The sequence below is a fragment of the Andrographis paniculata genome, unplaced genomic scaffold (assembly GCF_009805555.1).
Source record: "Andrographis paniculata isolate CXL003 unplaced genomic scaffold, ASM980555v1 Contig75END, whole genome shotgun sequence".
NCBI lineage: Eukaryota > Viridiplantae > Streptophyta > Magnoliopsida > Lamiales > Acanthaceae > Andrographis > Andrographis paniculata.
In genome coordinates, this window is record NW_026137612.1 from 2,710,150 (window position 1) to 2,726,623 (window position 16,474).

The 16,474-nt window shown below is 41.5% G+C and overlaps 1 protein-coding gene across 1 annotated transcript; it reads left to right on the plus strand.

Moving 5' to 3' along the window:
• Positions 1 to 11,858: 11,858 nt before the first annotated feature.
• On the plus strand, positions 11,859 to 14,361 carry LOC127266397 (F-box protein PP2-A15-like). Its single transcript, XM_051296631.1, has 3 exons — positions 11,859 to 12,343; positions 12,781 to 12,899; positions 13,648 to 14,361. The coding sequence occupies exons 1-3, from the start codon at positions 12,032 to 12,034 to the stop codon at positions 14,090 to 14,092; spliced, it is 876 nt and encodes a 291-aa protein (XP_051152588.1). The 5' UTR covers positions 11,859 to 12,031; the 3' UTR covers positions 14,093 to 14,361.
• The last annotated feature ends 2,113 nt before the right edge of the window (positions 14,362 to 16,474 follow it).

The following is a 16,474-nucleotide window of genomic DNA, read 5'->3' on the forward strand; positions in this document are numbered from 1 at the left end:
AGCTTCTGAACCTCCATCAGATTGATCTCTGCATTGGCCTGTTGCAATACAGGCCCTTCAATATACGGTTTCAGCCTCGCTCCTTTCGCCAAGAAGGAATCTTTCTCTCCGGGGGTCTCCACATTGTTAATCCTTATGGCTCCACTTGGCAGCACTTGTCTGACAATATACGGCCCAGTCCACCGTGACTTTAATTTCCCTGGGAACAAGTGGAGCCTAGTGTCGTATAAAAGAACTTTGGATCCCACCGTAAACTCTTTCTTCTTCAACTTCTTGTCATGATAGAATTTCATCCTTTCCTTATAGATTTTCGCGTTTTCATATGGAAGGTATCGGAACTCGGTCAGATCGAGCAATCTTTTGGCGCGCTTCTCCTGCGCTGGGAGAAGATCAAAGTTGAGATACTTGATAGCCCAATACGCGCGATGCTCTAGTTCCAGCGGTAGGTGGCAGGCTTTTCCATACACAAGCCCATAAGGGGACATTCCAATTGGAGTCTTGAAGGCTGTTCTATAGGCCCACAGCGCATCATCCAATTTCTCTGCCCAATTCTTGCGACTCTTATTTACTGTGGTCTGGAGGATGTGCTTGATTTCTCTATTTGAAACTTCCACTTGACCGCTCGCTTGTGGATGATAGGGGGTAGTTAGATTCTGGCGAACACCATATTGTTGAAGGCTAGATTGCAGTGCTTTATTCACAAAATGGGTGCCTCCATCGCTTATTATCGTTCTGGGGACCCCAAACCTTGGGAATATGGTATATTTTAGGAAGCGGATCACTGATCGAGCATCATTAGTGGCGAGCGCTAGCGCTTCAACCCACTTACTCACGTAATCCACCGCCACCAGAATGTATTGTTTCCCATTAGAGGGCGGAAAGGGACCCATAAAATCTATCCCCCATACATCAAATATGTCCACAAACAAGACTCCAGTTTGGAGCATCTCATCTTTCTTCGAGATAGATCCTAATCTTTGGCATTTGTCGCAAGATTTGGCAAAGGCATCTGCGTCTTTTTGTAGGGTAGGCCAAAAGAAGCCTGACTGCAAAACTTTGGCTGCTGTGCGCATGTCAGCGAAATGCCCTCCTACATGGGACCCGTGACATTCGTTCAAGATCAGCGGGATCTCAGACTCCGCTACACAGTGACGGATTATCCCATCTGAGCCGATGTTGAACAAATAAGGTTCATCCCAAAAATAATCCTTTGCAAAACTGAGCAATCTCTTCTTTTCCCGTTGTACAGTATGGGCTGGAAACTATCCTGTAGTTAAAAAGTTGGCCAGGTCAGCGAACCATGGCTCTTTCGCTTGTACCAGAAACAGCTTCTTATCTAGGAATTGTTCATTGATCCCAGGAGATTTGTCCTCCTCCTGTCGCAACCTACTGAGGTGATCCGCCACATGATTTTCCTTTCCCTTCTTATCCTTGATCTCTACGTCGAATTCCTGGAGCAACAAAACCCATCTAATCAAGCGGGCCTTTGTCTCCTTCTTCTCCATCAAATATTTAATGGCTGCATGGTCAGTGTGAACAATGGTCTTGCTTCCGATAAGATACTGTCGGAATTTCTCGAAAGCGAAGACAATAGCTAGCAGCTCTTTCTCGGTGGTAGTATAATTCTTCTGAGTGGAGTCCAGTGATTTACTTGCGTAATAAATGACATTAAGCTTAGACTCCACCCTTTGTCTTGGTACAGCGCCGACGGCATAATCACTCGCATCCGTCATCAGCTTGAATGGCTCACTCCACACTGGTGCTGAAATTATAGGAGCAGAGGTAAGCTTATCCTTCAGTATTCGGAAAGCCTCCTCACACTCGTTTGACCAGTGATTTACTTGCGTAATAAATGACATTAAGCTGAGACTCCACCCTTTGTCCTAGTACAGCGCCGACGGCATAATCACTCGCATCCGTCATCAGCTCGAATGGCTCACTCCACACTGGTGCTGAAATTATAGGAGCAGAGGTCAGCTTATCCTTCAGTATTCGGAAAGCCTCCTCACACTCGTTTGACCAGTGAAATTTAGAATCTTTGCACAGCAGTGATGTGAGTGGTTATGTGATTTGACTGAAGCCCTTGATAAAACGATGGTGGAATCCCGCGTGGCCAAGGAAACTTCGTACTCCTTTCTCATTCGAGGGCGCTGGCATCTTTTCGATTACACTAACTTTTGATCTATCTACCTCTATACCGGCAGACGAGATCTTATGGCCCAAGATAATTCCTTCATTTACCATGAGGTGACATTTCTCCCAGTTCAGCACGAGATCAGTCTCTATGTAGCGGAGAAGCACTTTTTCCAGATTATTCAGGCATCTGGAAAATGTCTTGCCATACACCGAGAAATCATCCATAAAAACTTCAATACAGGAGTCCAGGAGATCACTGAAGATATGGTACATACATCGCTGGAAAGTGGCCGGAGCGTTACAAAGCCCAAACGGCATCCTCCTATAAGCTAAGGTCCCATATGGACAAGTAAATGTTGTCTTCTCACAGTCCTCCGGTTTGATGGGAATTTGATGGTAGCCTGAGTAGCCATCAAGGAAACAGTAGTATTCGTGACCTGCGAGCTTCTCAAGGCATTGATCAAGAAATGGAAGCGGGAAATGATCCTTTTTTGTGGCTGAATTCAATTGTCTATAGTCGATACAAACCCTCCATCCAGTGACAGGTCTTGTCATGAAGACCTCCCCGTCGTCGCTTGTCTGTTCAACGAATCCTCCTTTCTTCGGAACCACCTGGGTTGGGCTAACCCACTGGCTGTCACTGATGGGGTATATGATTCCTGCATCGAACAATTTGATCACCTCCTTCTTCACTACTTCTTGCATATTCTCGTTCAAACGCCGCTGAGGCTGTCTACATGGCTTTGCATCAGCTTCCAGCCTTATATGGTGCATACACACCGCTGGGCTGATTCCCTTGATGTCTGAGATTTTCCATGCAAACGCCACTTGATTCCTTTTGAGAAGTAAGATGAGCTGAGCCTCTTGGTTCGGCAATAGTGAGGCGGAGATTATCAGCGGGTAACTCTCCTCCGGGCCAAGGAATATATATTTGAGGTGCTCATGTAATTTCTTCAGCTCATCCTTATTGTTGGTCTCGCTCGTTGGTTTCCTCGTCGCTTGTTCAATGAATTCAGTGGGCACTTGAGTATCGTCGCTTGCCTCAGCTGAATCCTTTTTATCTTCCAGTTCGAGCAATCCATTATCTGAAATTCCTTTCAGGTTATCAACTGTAATATGGTTCTCAAAAGTTATTATTTCATTTAACTCATTAATAAAATCACAATTTTCTTCCTGAGGTTGGCGCAGTGCTGAGTTCATGGAAAATGTGACTTTATCGCCACCAAAACTCAATGATATTTTGCCTTCAGCAACATTTATTGTAGCTTGAGCGGTGGCTAGGAAAGGTCTACCTAATATGATTGGAATGTTGCGGTCTTTGCTCATTTCCACAATAATGAAATCTGTAGGGAAAATAAATTTGTTCACTTGCACGAGTACATCACGAATGATTCCTTTAGGCAATCTTATTGATTTATCGGCAAGCTGAATTACAGTTCTGCATGCTTCTACCTTATAAAGCCCTAATTTAGAGAAAACCGAAAAGGGCATAAGATTGATACTTGCACCTGAATCACATAATGCCCTAATCGGCTCTAAATTTCCTATTGTACAAATAATGATAAAACTCCTAGGATCACTGAGTTTCTTCGGGAGGTCCTCCTTAAATACGGCGCTGCACACACTTTCCAGCTGCACCGCTGCCATTTCATCAGGAAATGCCCGCTTGCGATTGATTATATCTTTGATAAACTTAGCGTAATGTGGCATCTGAGACAAAGCATCAGCAAACGGTATAGTAATTTGAAGACTACGGAAAGTATGTACAAACTTATTAAACTCCTTGGAGTTTTCCTTCTTCCCAAATCGTGCGGGAAAGGGGGCTCGAGCCAAGGGCTGAGCGAAACCCCTCTTCTTCGGGTCAGACTCCTGAGCGGCTGGTATCGCTCGAGGTTGGGATGGACCTTGCTCCTTAGACGGAATCTGTTTTATTTCATCCTGCACAGGCACATTAGCAACAATAGAGGAAGGAGATTGATCAATACCTCTGTCTGGCAGTGGTGGCGATTGCGTCCGTTTTCCTCCTCTGGTCTCGATGGCCTTCGCTTGGTTCGGAACAGTCTCGACTGTCCTAGGCAACGTTCCTTTCTACTTCAGCTTCAGAGCTTCAGCAATCTGCCCGACTTGAACTTCCAACATTTTGATCGAAGCAGATGTGTTTCTTTGGAACTCCTGATTCGCTCGCTCTGTGTTCCTCCAGAGTTCCTCTAGACTCAGCGGGGCTTGTGCCGCTGTGGGAGGTTGAGCGAATGCAGGTGCCTGCTGCGGAAAATGGGGGGTTTGATAGTATTGTTGTTGATGTGGATAATATCCCCCTTGATGATATTGTTGCGCAGCGAACTGTTGTGGCCTCTGAAATTGTTGCAGAGGACGCGGTCCAGTGGGACCTTGCACCTGCCCCTTTTGGAACTGCTGGAATTGAGGGGCATTTCTGCCAGCCATATAAAAGACCTCCGCCGGGTTCTGAGCTTCATCATTTGAGCACTCAGCAACCTGCGGACCTTGTGGGTCTTCATAAGCTCTTTCCTCACATTCCGCGGCCTCTTGCAGCGCCTGTTTTCCTTTATTACGCAGGTCCTGCTTCATGAGCTTAGACAGCTCCTTAACTTGGATCGACAGACTGTCGATCCTTGCGTCGTGAGATACGGAATCAGGGACCTGGTATAGACCCCTCGATGGCTCGGGCCTGTTGGACTCTGGCCAACTTGACTGATTGGCCGCCATTTTCTCTATCAAAGCCCTCGCTTCAGAGGCACAGCGCCCCATCAACGAGCTTCCTGCCGCTGCATCTAAGGACATTCTGAGTTCAGGAGTAATTCCTGAGTAGAAAATCTGAAGCTCCATGAAGTCCAGAATTTCATGATGAGGGTAGTTGCGGAGCAATTGTTTGAATCGGCTCCAGGCTTTAGGAAGAGTCTCATCACTCACCATCTTGAAAGTAAGTATTTCATTCCTCTGGCGAATGGTTTTTGAAATAGGATGATATTTGCTCACGAAGGCCTGCGCTGTTTCCTTGAATGAGCCAGGAATGGGATAAAGGTTATCAAACCATTTCCTGGCCTCTCCTGTTAAAGAAAAGGGAAACAGAATCAGTTTGGCAGCGTCCTCTGTGATGCCGTGCGATTTAGAGGTGGCAGCGATCCTATTGAAGTTCTGTAGGTGCTCGTACGGGCTTTCATTGAGCAGCCCATGAAATTGACTCAGGCTTGCCAGGCTAACGAGCGCTGGTTTCACCTCATAATGGCCAGAGCCTCTGGGCGCAGAACTTGTAATTAAAGTGTGATCCAGAAGGGACTGGTAGTGAACGTCCATGGGGACTTCAGCAAGCGGGCGATCAGCAGCCCTGTGTCCCTCAGCCCTCTGGTAAGGCTCAGCAGTAGGTGGTGGGGGAGTGATGGTTGCGGGCATCGCAACGGTGTTGGCAGCTTGTGTCGCTTGGGAAGCGATAAATGCTCCCTGCGCAGCTTGAGCTTGTTCCACCTGAGCAAGGTGCACTTGCAGCCCCGCCATTCCCTGTTGGATGCTACTGAGGGCTCTTAATAGTTGCTCCTTAGTCTGTGAAAGTGCAGGAGGAATGACAGCAGGGACCACAGTGGGGACGTGGAGCGGCACCTCCTGCGAAGATGCAGATGTGGCGGAGTTTGAAGATGTCCCAGCGGCAGTCTGGAAAGCTGGGATGACAGTAGAAGGAGCGGTGGCATTTCCTTTATTCGCCATGAGTTGTTCTCGCACTTGCTCTCTGAACAGACGTCTCTGTGATCGAGCGGAAGGAGTAGGACTCGTGGGACGCTGAAAACGCTTCGGACCCCTACAAAATGGCAGACACACCAAAATAAAAGTTAGAGAAATTAATTAAACACAAAAGTCACGGTTGCAGCGAATTAAAAGTAAATTATGGCGCTTCTTGAGATTTCCAACAGATAATTTTCATGAGTTTAAAATCCCCCGCAACGGCGCGAAATTATGATAACCAATTTTTGTTATTATTGCAATTTGCATACAATTTCACAGGGAATTCTATTCAAAAATTAATGAGTAGGATTTTATAGGAAAATGATCAGGTATAGCAATTGTGTGGTTGTAGACCCTGAGTAGTTATCACAGTTATTTATACTGTTTTTACTGGTGAGTTTCCAGGTCGAACACAAGGATTTTAAGTCATGAATTTCAAAGGTAAAAATCTTGAAGAAAACGACAAAATATGCAAGAAAGGATCCGCTTGCAGCGGGTCCGAAATTTAACTATTGAAAGCGGTAAATAAAGCAATAAAGATGAGTAGAAACGAGCGAAGCGAGAGGTGGGACGCCAGTGGTAACCATATGATCGGGACGTGAGCGGAAGTGGGGACCAGGTGATCGGGGCATGGAAGAATCGCGGTTACCAGAGGATCGGGGCATGAGTGAGCGGCACAATATATATATATATGTATATGAGTGAATTAGAGTGAAGGAGAGGTTCTGTGTCTGATCTGTGCGTTACTAAATGGATAGATTTCCCTGGATGAAGTGAGCGAATGATGTAAGTGTGTTATCGGAAGAATATATGTATATTATGGAAATGATAGGAGAGGGGTGTTGTAATTATATAAACTAAATTGTAAAGAACTCATCACACTGGTATTTTGGCCTGGGGAGGATTTACAACAAAACTTCAATGACACTCAGAATTAAGACATTATAAGAAAGAAACCCTACTGCCACTAGGAATTTCTGAGACCGAATAGACCCCCGTCTATGTCCCGTTAATTTTACCAATTTCTGCCTCATTAGTGGCTGTACCCCCTGATGTTACTATTATTTAATCAAAATTGAATTTAGCACAGTAGTTAAGCAGGTCGACAAGGCTCCCGCGTACTTAACTACATTGAACTACCTTGAAACCGCTTTTGGCGCATAACAAGGCTTAGATAATCAATTATTCTCTCGCTCTATACCAGTGAAATGAAATTCTCTAAACTTGATTTATATAAGTGTGGAAAATTGTGAAAGAATTTAATTTGAAGAAGTGAATGATATTTCTTTATATACTACGAAAGCGTGAAAGATTAGAACTACAAAGCTGTAAATGAAAGCAGTAATCTAATCTAAGAAAGCAGTAAAGACGTGACCAAGGGAGAGGGGAGACCCTTACTCCCTTGGCCATTCCTGTGGAGAACTCCCTTACAGGGTTGGAGCTCTCTGAAACAGGAAGACGACGAATGCTAAAAGTATGCAGAAATCACCAAAAATTCGATCCTTTTACATAAAGATATCTGGCCCCATCTATAGCAGGTGTAAAGAGACGGTTGCAAGTAGTTGTTAGGCAGTTCCAACCGTTGGGCAGTTAGGCGGTTGCTGGTAGTTATTCTGTTGAAGCAGTTGCTGGCCATAACTCCCAGGGTGCCCGCTTCGCTTGCGTTGAAGGTTAAGGGCACAGATCTTCCTCGCTTGCTGGAGAGCTGGAGGGCATCAGCGCGGCTCGGCTCGCTTGTGCTGGCTGGAATTGGAATGGCTGTACCGCTGCAGTTGAAGTACTTAGTTGAAATCTGGTGATAGTCTGCAGCGGCGGATATCTGGACTATCGATTGCAAGTGGGAGAGGCTATCGCTTGCGGGCTGTGAAGGTGGCCGCTTGCCTCTCATGCCTTAGTATTTTCAAAATATGTTCTAGGCACTTGTGAGCGAAGGCGGCTGTCGCTTGCGGCGTCTGCCTTAACTTTTCTGGTTCCAGATTACCGCTTAGAGGGCAAAAATCGTTAATAATCTCAACAACGAACTATGGATCATGCCTAGTGATATAAATCAATATTGTATGCCGATTACGAATTATTTTGATGGTTCTTATGCAGAAATTCAAGTAATACACATTTTTGTCAAGTTAAGAATATGCTAATATTTGGAGTCATCAATGACTCTGTGGGAGTATGGTGTGCTGTGTTGTTGGTAGGAAGAATAGGATAAGAAATGATACATGTGTCAAGCCCGAGCAGTGAGGCGTCACTACTGTTGGAGACAACCTTGTAATCTTTACTTGCACTTCGATCAATGTCTCTGTCCAAATTATTTGCACAAGGAAATGTATTTTCAAAAAATTTGACATGTCTTGAGTAATAGACCTTTTTAGTGGCAATTTCCTCACAAATATATGCACTGTGACTATCACCGTAGCCTAAAAATATGCAAGGGGTAGACTTGGATTGTAACTTTCCTGGATTGTAAGGTTTTAACCATGGGTAACATAAGCATCCAAACACCCTCAATTTGTGATAATTCGGTTTTTGTTTGAAGAGGAGTTCATAGGGGGATTTTTGTCCTAAACTTGTTGAAATCATTCGGTTTATGAGGTACACTCCTGTTTTAAAGGCATAATTCAAATAGCTACTAGGTAAATTAGCATCTTTTAACAATGTAAGACTTGTTTCAACAATGTGCCGATACTTTCTTTCAGAGACACCATTGTAATCAGAAATATGCGGTGCCGTTTTTGTGTGGGGGATACCATCTTGAGCAAAAAATGCCTCCAAGGACTGATACTCAACCCCATTGTCAAAAACAAAATTGAATAACCTTTTCACCTAGCAACTTTTACATAGTGTTCTTAAATCTGATGAAAATTTCTCTAACATCAGATTTAAAACGCATGGGATATATCCAAGAGAACCAACTAAAGTGATCAACAAATACGACATAATAGTGACAATTAACTAAAAGACTTAATATTCGGGCTTCCTGAAACATCACTAAACACAATTTCGAGGGGTTTTGAGCTTTTGAAAGATGAAACGCTAAAGGGCAACTTATGACTCTTTGAATATTGACAAGCATTACATTCTTGGTTGGAGTTATGAATTTTATTACTTAAACCAAGTGACTTTAACATAAAATTCAAAGTCTTAGTGGCAGGATGACCTAGGCGTCTATGCCACAACTTATTTTCTACCCAGCAATTTGAAACGACTAACTTAGGGCACCAATTTGAATATTGACTTTGTCTCGGAACTTCGTAAAGATCACTTTTGTTGTGTCCCTGCATTAGTAGCACCCCCGTGCTCAGGTCCTCCACAAGAAAACATTCAGGTAAGAATTCAACGGACACATTATTTTGCTTGGTTAGCTGAGAAACTGATATTAGGTTATTTTGGATTTTAGGGACATTTAGGACATTTTTAAGTACCAAAGGTCTAGAACAAGTGGGTAAAAGTGTTTTACCAAGTTTTGTGATAGGCAAACCTGAACCATTTGGCAAAGTGAGCTCCTCAGGACCCCCGAAATTTGTAAACTCTGTTAGTGTATTGGCGTCTCTTGTTACATGGGCAGATGCTCCACTGTCCATTATCCAAGCTTGTGAAGATGAAGTCATACCAAACTGTGTTGCATTTACCGCTGGATTATTTCTGAAATTGCCCCAACATTCTTTAGCTGTGTGTCCGAGCTTGTCGCAGAGTTGACAAACTGCCCTGTTTCTATTTTTCAAACTGCTACCACGATTGTTGCCATGTCTACTGCCATGATAACCTCCTCTACCTCTGTTGTTTCCACCGCGGTTAGAATGTCTTTGGGGCTGAATTTAATAGGATAATGTTGTTGCCCCTGCCTTCCATTTGCTCGAACCAGATTTGCAGGTACGCCTTGTGCTGCTGTTGTCGAATGGTGTTTTCATGATCGAAAAGCTTTTCAAAAAGTTCTGTGTATGACACTTCAGTTTCTCTTGCCTTTAGGGCTGATGCAATAGTGTCAAATTCTGAATTTAAGCCGTCATGATAGCGACTACGAGTTCGCCTTCAGTGATCGGGTTTTGAGCAAGAGCAAGATCATCCATGATAGATTTCATCAAATGAAGATATTCAGTTATCTAAATATTATCCTGCGATGTTGTTGCTAGCTTTCTTCTTAGCACCGCAACTCTCGACCTTGTCTGACTGGAGAAAACCTTAGTGAGTGTTTCCATAGCCGTAAAGGATGTTTGTGCCCTCACTAGAGGTACAAGAGATGGACTTAGGGATGATAATATGGCATGGATAATCAGTTTATCCTGCCTTGCCCATGTTGAGTATTCTAAATTTGGAACTTCTTTGCCATCCTTTTCGTTGGTCGAAATCATCTTTGAAGGGAGCTGAATTGTGCCATCAATGTGACCAAGGAGATCAAGTCCAAATAAGAAGGTCTAAATTTGTAATAGCCAAGAGGGAAAGTTTGTCTCATCGAGTTTGAGCGGAAGCTGCTTGGCAGCGTTGATTTGGATGACAGTAGAATTCGATAAAGAGGCCATAGATTCAATGTTGGTATAGCTTGTTAGGTTTTGTGAGGCTCTGATGCCATGAAAGATAATCAAGGTATTGGTGATGTTATTCATCTATATAACACATACATATATATAGGGAGGATGGTCAACACTACGTTAATTACATAACTAAGATTAAACTACTCTACACCATGAATTATGCTGCTACACCATGAATACATATACGGAATAATATGAGAAGTAAAAGAAAGTTTGACTAGATTGGTGCACATTTAATTCATTCATTTTATGTATAAACTATAAGTATTATTTACAAAAGATTAAATTATTATATAATTTAATACTCCCTTCACACTAATTCAAAATAGTATTATTATCATTTTTATTTGTCATATTTCAAAATATTTATTTTTATTTTAGAAATTGTAATCGTATATTAATATCAAAATACATTTAACTTTTACTTAAATTACAAACATACGTTACACATGCAATTACTTTTACAAAACGTAATACTATTATTTCTTATTTACTACAAAGTTCTAAATGACCCCTTTGATTAAGAATGAAGATAGTGTAAAATAATCCATGTATACCGTTACACGTTAGTTTTTTATGCTATAAATATAAATAACAATGGAGTATAAATATCACAACTAATTACATCGTAGAATATAAAAAAAAAAAGTGTGTTTATTTATAAAAGTGATATAAATAGATGATTATGTAATATTTTAAATGTAAAATAAATATATAATATAATATTAAAAAATGATTATTTGATTTTATATTTTTGAAAAAAAAATAATATGAATAATAAAATGTCGTGTAAACCTCCCTCCCCCGCCCCACCCACACCCAAAAAAAAAAAAAAAACACTACCTAAAGGTGTTCCTTTAGTGTTTTAAATTGAAGATTTTCTTTTTATCTAAATATAAAAATTTATATTAATAATATAAAAATAATATTTTTTATATTGAATGTTAATTTTAAAAAAATAATAATAAAATATTTTAAAATTTTGTCGGGTTTGGATATTTTGTCCGGTTTGGATGGGTTTGGATGAACAAAATTTAAAATTGTGTTCGTATGGGAATTGAATTAGATTTTCACTATTTATTTCATTTTTTCTTTTCAAAAATATTAAATCAAACACTTATTTTTTATTTTTTATATTATATTAAAAATTAATTTTAAATTCAAAATATTACATCAACATCTATTTATATACATCATACAACTATTCAAATTCAAAATTTTTACTATTAAATTCAACTTAAAATCCAAACCCCAAAAGAAACGCACCCTCAGAAGTTTTGACTAACAAACGCACGTCATATTATTATCTTATGTTTTTAATAATAAAAATGGAAAATGAAATATAAAATATTATGTCATGCATTCTAGACGTATTGGCAACCTCCAAAAAATGATATTTATACATAAATATAATATTATTAAGTATTATATATATATAGTATTTCTTTGTGTGTATAACATAAAGAGAATAAAGAAACTTCTCTGAGAAAAGCTATGGCGGAGTCGAAGAGAGCAGCGGAGGGCTGAGGAGTAATCTTCCCCTATCCTATCGGATTTTCCGCCGGCACCAGAATATTCTCTATCATCGAGGTAACGGAGTGGTGGTGTAGGTGTTCGTTTCTGTGGATTGTGTGCGTATGGGGGCATCGCTGTCGAGTTTGACCTTGAAGGAGTCGGCCAACGCCGGACCTGGCCTAGGGGACATACCGGAGAACTGCGTGGCGTGCGTTTTCCTTTATCTTAGTCCGCCGGAGATATGCAACTTGGCTCGGCTGAACCGCGCCTTCCGTGGCGCCGCTTTATCCGACGCGGTTTGGCAGTCTAAGCTTCCCTCCAATTACCACCGAATCCTCCAGATGCTTTCGCATCCAGATGCGAATGAAAATCTCTCCAAAAAGGACATATTTGCGCTCCTCTCCCGCCGGCTTCCGTTCGACGACGGAAACAAGGTAAGTTTCTCAATAGTCTCCGCTTTGATAGTCTGATTTCTCTGTGCTAGTATCATGTATATATTGTTTGTATTTAACAGTTGAATTACGCAAGTTTTTTCTTATTTTTGTGTCAAAATGGAATTTTGATTTTCTAATCTCCAGTCCTCTGTATTTGGCTGCTCTGTTTTTGCACTCCTTGAATTAAATACATAATTTTCTCGGTGAGATTTGGGGAAGTTATTGTTCCTGATGTTATGTTTCTTCCTTCAATTTGGTGAAAGAACAGTCTAATTTCCTTATAATTGGAGTGTAGAAACTTGTATGCGCATCTCTCTCATTTTGCAGTTGTTTTCAAAGTTGCGTGATCAGAAGGATATTTGTTAAACAATTCAATTATTGAATGCAACTTAATTTCTCTAAAGCACTCTGAGCTTGAATTATGACTTATTCTACAGGTGTTATGGGTGGACAGATTTACGGGAAGATCTTGCATGTCAATATCAGCCAAGGCAATGTCAATAACTGGAATCGATGATCGAAGGTATTGGAATTGGATACCGACAGAAGAATCAAGGTTTGTATTTAAGCTTAGTCGCTCTATAGTAAGTTGTCTATGAAAATGCTACGTGAGTGAATGGTTTCTTGCAAGAAACTTGAAGACTTCAACACCTTGTTGATTGGTTGGCTTATATCTATAGTTTGTTGGGAATTAGGCTGTGTTTTGTTGAAAGAGCAATATTTTCGACTATCATCCAAGTTACATTAACCCCAAAGAAAATGAACTTCTGATGAAAGTTTCTTCCAACGATATGTCGCCATCTTCAAATCGCCCTCTGCACAAATGTTTATCACAATTCAGGCAAATATCAGATTACAGACAATAGTTTATTTAAGAGGGCTAGTCTTATTTCAGCTTGTTTTTGTGTCATATTGGAACGACATTAAAGCAGTCTCATGTTAACGCATCTGAATCTAGAGGACACATAGTTTGGCTGTGGAATTTATGGTTTCTTGCATTTATGTCCGAATAAAATTGGGAAGTTAATTAGTTCAAACAGACAGCAGATGCAAATTATATATGCCAAACTTATCCGTTTATATAGAAGTTTTGAAAGTTAAAGAATTTTAGGAATAGTAGAAAGTTGGTTATTTGATGTGATTTTATTAAAAAAAAAGTTAATGTTATGAATATGGAAAAAAGTTTCAAAAGTGAGTATATAAATGAAGTTGAGCTGCTTTGTCTCTTGATAGATTGATTGGTGCCGAATGGTTGGGAGACGAAATGGCATCCATCACATCTTTATACAGCTCTGTTCTTGCAGATTTAACGTTGTCGCCTATTTGCAGCAAATATGGTGGTTTGAAGTTGATGGTGCAGTGCAATTCCCTTTCCCACCGGACGTATACACTCTTTCATTCAGGATTCACCTTGGACGATTCTCCCGAAGGCTTGGGCGCCGTGTCCCCAATTTTGATCACACTCATGGATGGGATGTGAAGCCCGTGAGATTCGGGCTGTCCACTTCTGATGGCCAATGCGCCTCAGCCGAGTGCTTCTTAGGCGACCACGGCGTCAAACATCGTGGCTGTTGGATCGAATACAAAGTTGGTGAGTTTGCCATCAGCAGATCTGATCCTCCAACTGAAATTAAGTTTTCGATGAAGCAAATCGACTGCACGCATTCGAAAGGCGGACTTTGTGTTGATTCAGTGTCCATTGTTCCGGCTGACTCCAAAGATGGACGAGGAGGCAGAGGGGCATCTTAGGTGACTTTTTGGTATGCCTTCTACCTTCTTCAATACATAATATATATTCATACAACCGTATAAATTTGTGTGGTTGGTTACTAGGTTATAAGATTTTGTGAAAAGCATCATCCCTTGTGTAGTTATTTGTTGTCTGGTCTCTGTTGTTGGCAGATGCAATTTTGTTGTCTTGAGATGCTTTTGTATATCAGTAATATCAATATATATCTTGGTGCACGGGTGACAAAAAATTTTATTTTCGATCATAACTTTATGGCTTAATTTTCATTCACACCTTCTCTTTTGTTATTCTCTTCGCACCTACATTTATGGATTTCAACATGAAAAGTCTGTTTTGCTCTAGAATTTCTCTTAATTTTGTATATATATATATATATTGATGATAATTTCAACAATAACAAACTAAAATTCGAAAATATATTTCAACAGTAAAATAAAGATGCCCGTTCTTTCTCATTTGAGTTGCTAATATATGCATCGATCTAAACGTCCAGAACCACTTTCACGTCAGCTATCACTCTTGAACTATCCAAAACTGCTTTCACATCGGTTACCAATCTGAACCGTAAAAAACGTCTTTCACGTCCATTACCCTTGCAACCAACCGTCCCAAGGCCCAAGTTTGAATGAGTTTACAGCGTGCAGGTCCAACTCTCCAGTCGGTTGAGCCCAGCAATGAACCCAACCGAATGAATCTGGCCACCACTAGGCAATCTCTGGCCCTCCCAATCATCCTTCTTGGGCTTAAACCCTAATGTCACTTTTGTACTCAACAACTTCCTTGCTCCTTCTCTGACTTTCAAACATCACCCTCGATCGGCGCAAAAAGTGACGGTTAGAAAGTTTTAACAGCAACAATATAATCATTACGCTGTTTCAGTCAAATCACTGGGGTTTTAAAAACATTTTCCACCGCCAAAGGTTACTTCTTTATTCACCAAGCTTTCATTGTCTTCTTCATAGCAACACTCACTCATCCCTAAAAATTCCACTGACATGGCGAATCAATATGCTTCTACCTTGTCGTTCAATGTTCTGACCCCGAAACCTCTTTCGTTTCATCCCAAGTCCTCACTCTAACCATTCACCCTTATTGTACTACCACCGAGGATGCATCTCGAAGGAGAGACACCCTCGAATAAGGAATACTCTTAGCTATCAAAAATACCTCTTCCAATCATTTTCGTCTTTTAGATACCATCAAAACCCACTTAATTGATCCGAAAGAGAGCTTCCGCAACTGGTATTCCAAGATTTTTTTTCTCATTTTCATGAACAATGGAAACGCTAGGGGATCGATAAGGCTATTGTCCTTTCTACCAAACCACTGCATCTTCACGAAAAAGTTCTCCTTGGTATAGCAACCTTCTAGAATCAGGAAATTGGGGCGTTTCTGCTGCCTGGTGGCTCCATAGGTCCAACGCTGATGGAAGTACCATTGATCGCTCATCTATCGATTGTGGGAGAAGACCTGGTGGCCGGGTCTCTTGTTGGGCAAGAGCCAGCATCCAACCACGCCGGCTGGTCATTGTCAACCCTCTCCGACAAAGAATGGACTAACTTCATTTCTGATTACCAGGGTGAAGCCGGCACCCCTGTAACCAACCGCGAACATACCACCTTCATACTTTTTGGGCTTTGAGGTATGTCATTCTTTCTTCTTCCAAAGGCGTCCTTCCTTCCCATCTCGACTTAGCCATTCATATAACTTCCGATCGGTTCTACTTGATCGGAACCCTCTTTCGTGCCAATTTTTTTTAGGGTCTAGCCCGAGACAGTACCCGCCTTTCTGACACAAAAAAAACCAGACACAGCCGCCTTAGGCCCCTTTTGAATTTTAGAACTTTTGCTCCGTTTGTACTTCCCGATCGTCTTTTATGGTTGACCGCCAATCAACCCTGGACCCAGCCGTTCACTCGGCTTGACGCTTGCCGCCATGTTTCCTAAACGATCCGACCTCAAACCTTCCGACCTAATCATCCAACATATTATCTTTGATGGCCGCAATAACTCCCGCTTTTATGTATATACCAGTCTTATACAATATGCAACCGAACTCTTTTGGCCCTATCCCGACTCTTCTCACCCTTCACCGTATCCTGATCCTTTACCGCATCCGACCTACCCTTTCCCTTGGGATCCCGCCCTAAAGCCCCGCTCTTTATTCCCTAGCAAACGAATGGATAAGAAAGAAAATAATTTTTTCTATACCTTTAACTACCAACCCCAATTCCTTGCACGTGAGTTCGGCTGTCACCAAGGTATTCCTGGTCCTCTTACCCGACCATATTTAATCACCCAGAGCCCCGAAGGGGGAGTAATCCTTGAACTCATTCAACCCTACCTAACCTAACTCTCCACCTATATAACTTCCAATTCCTA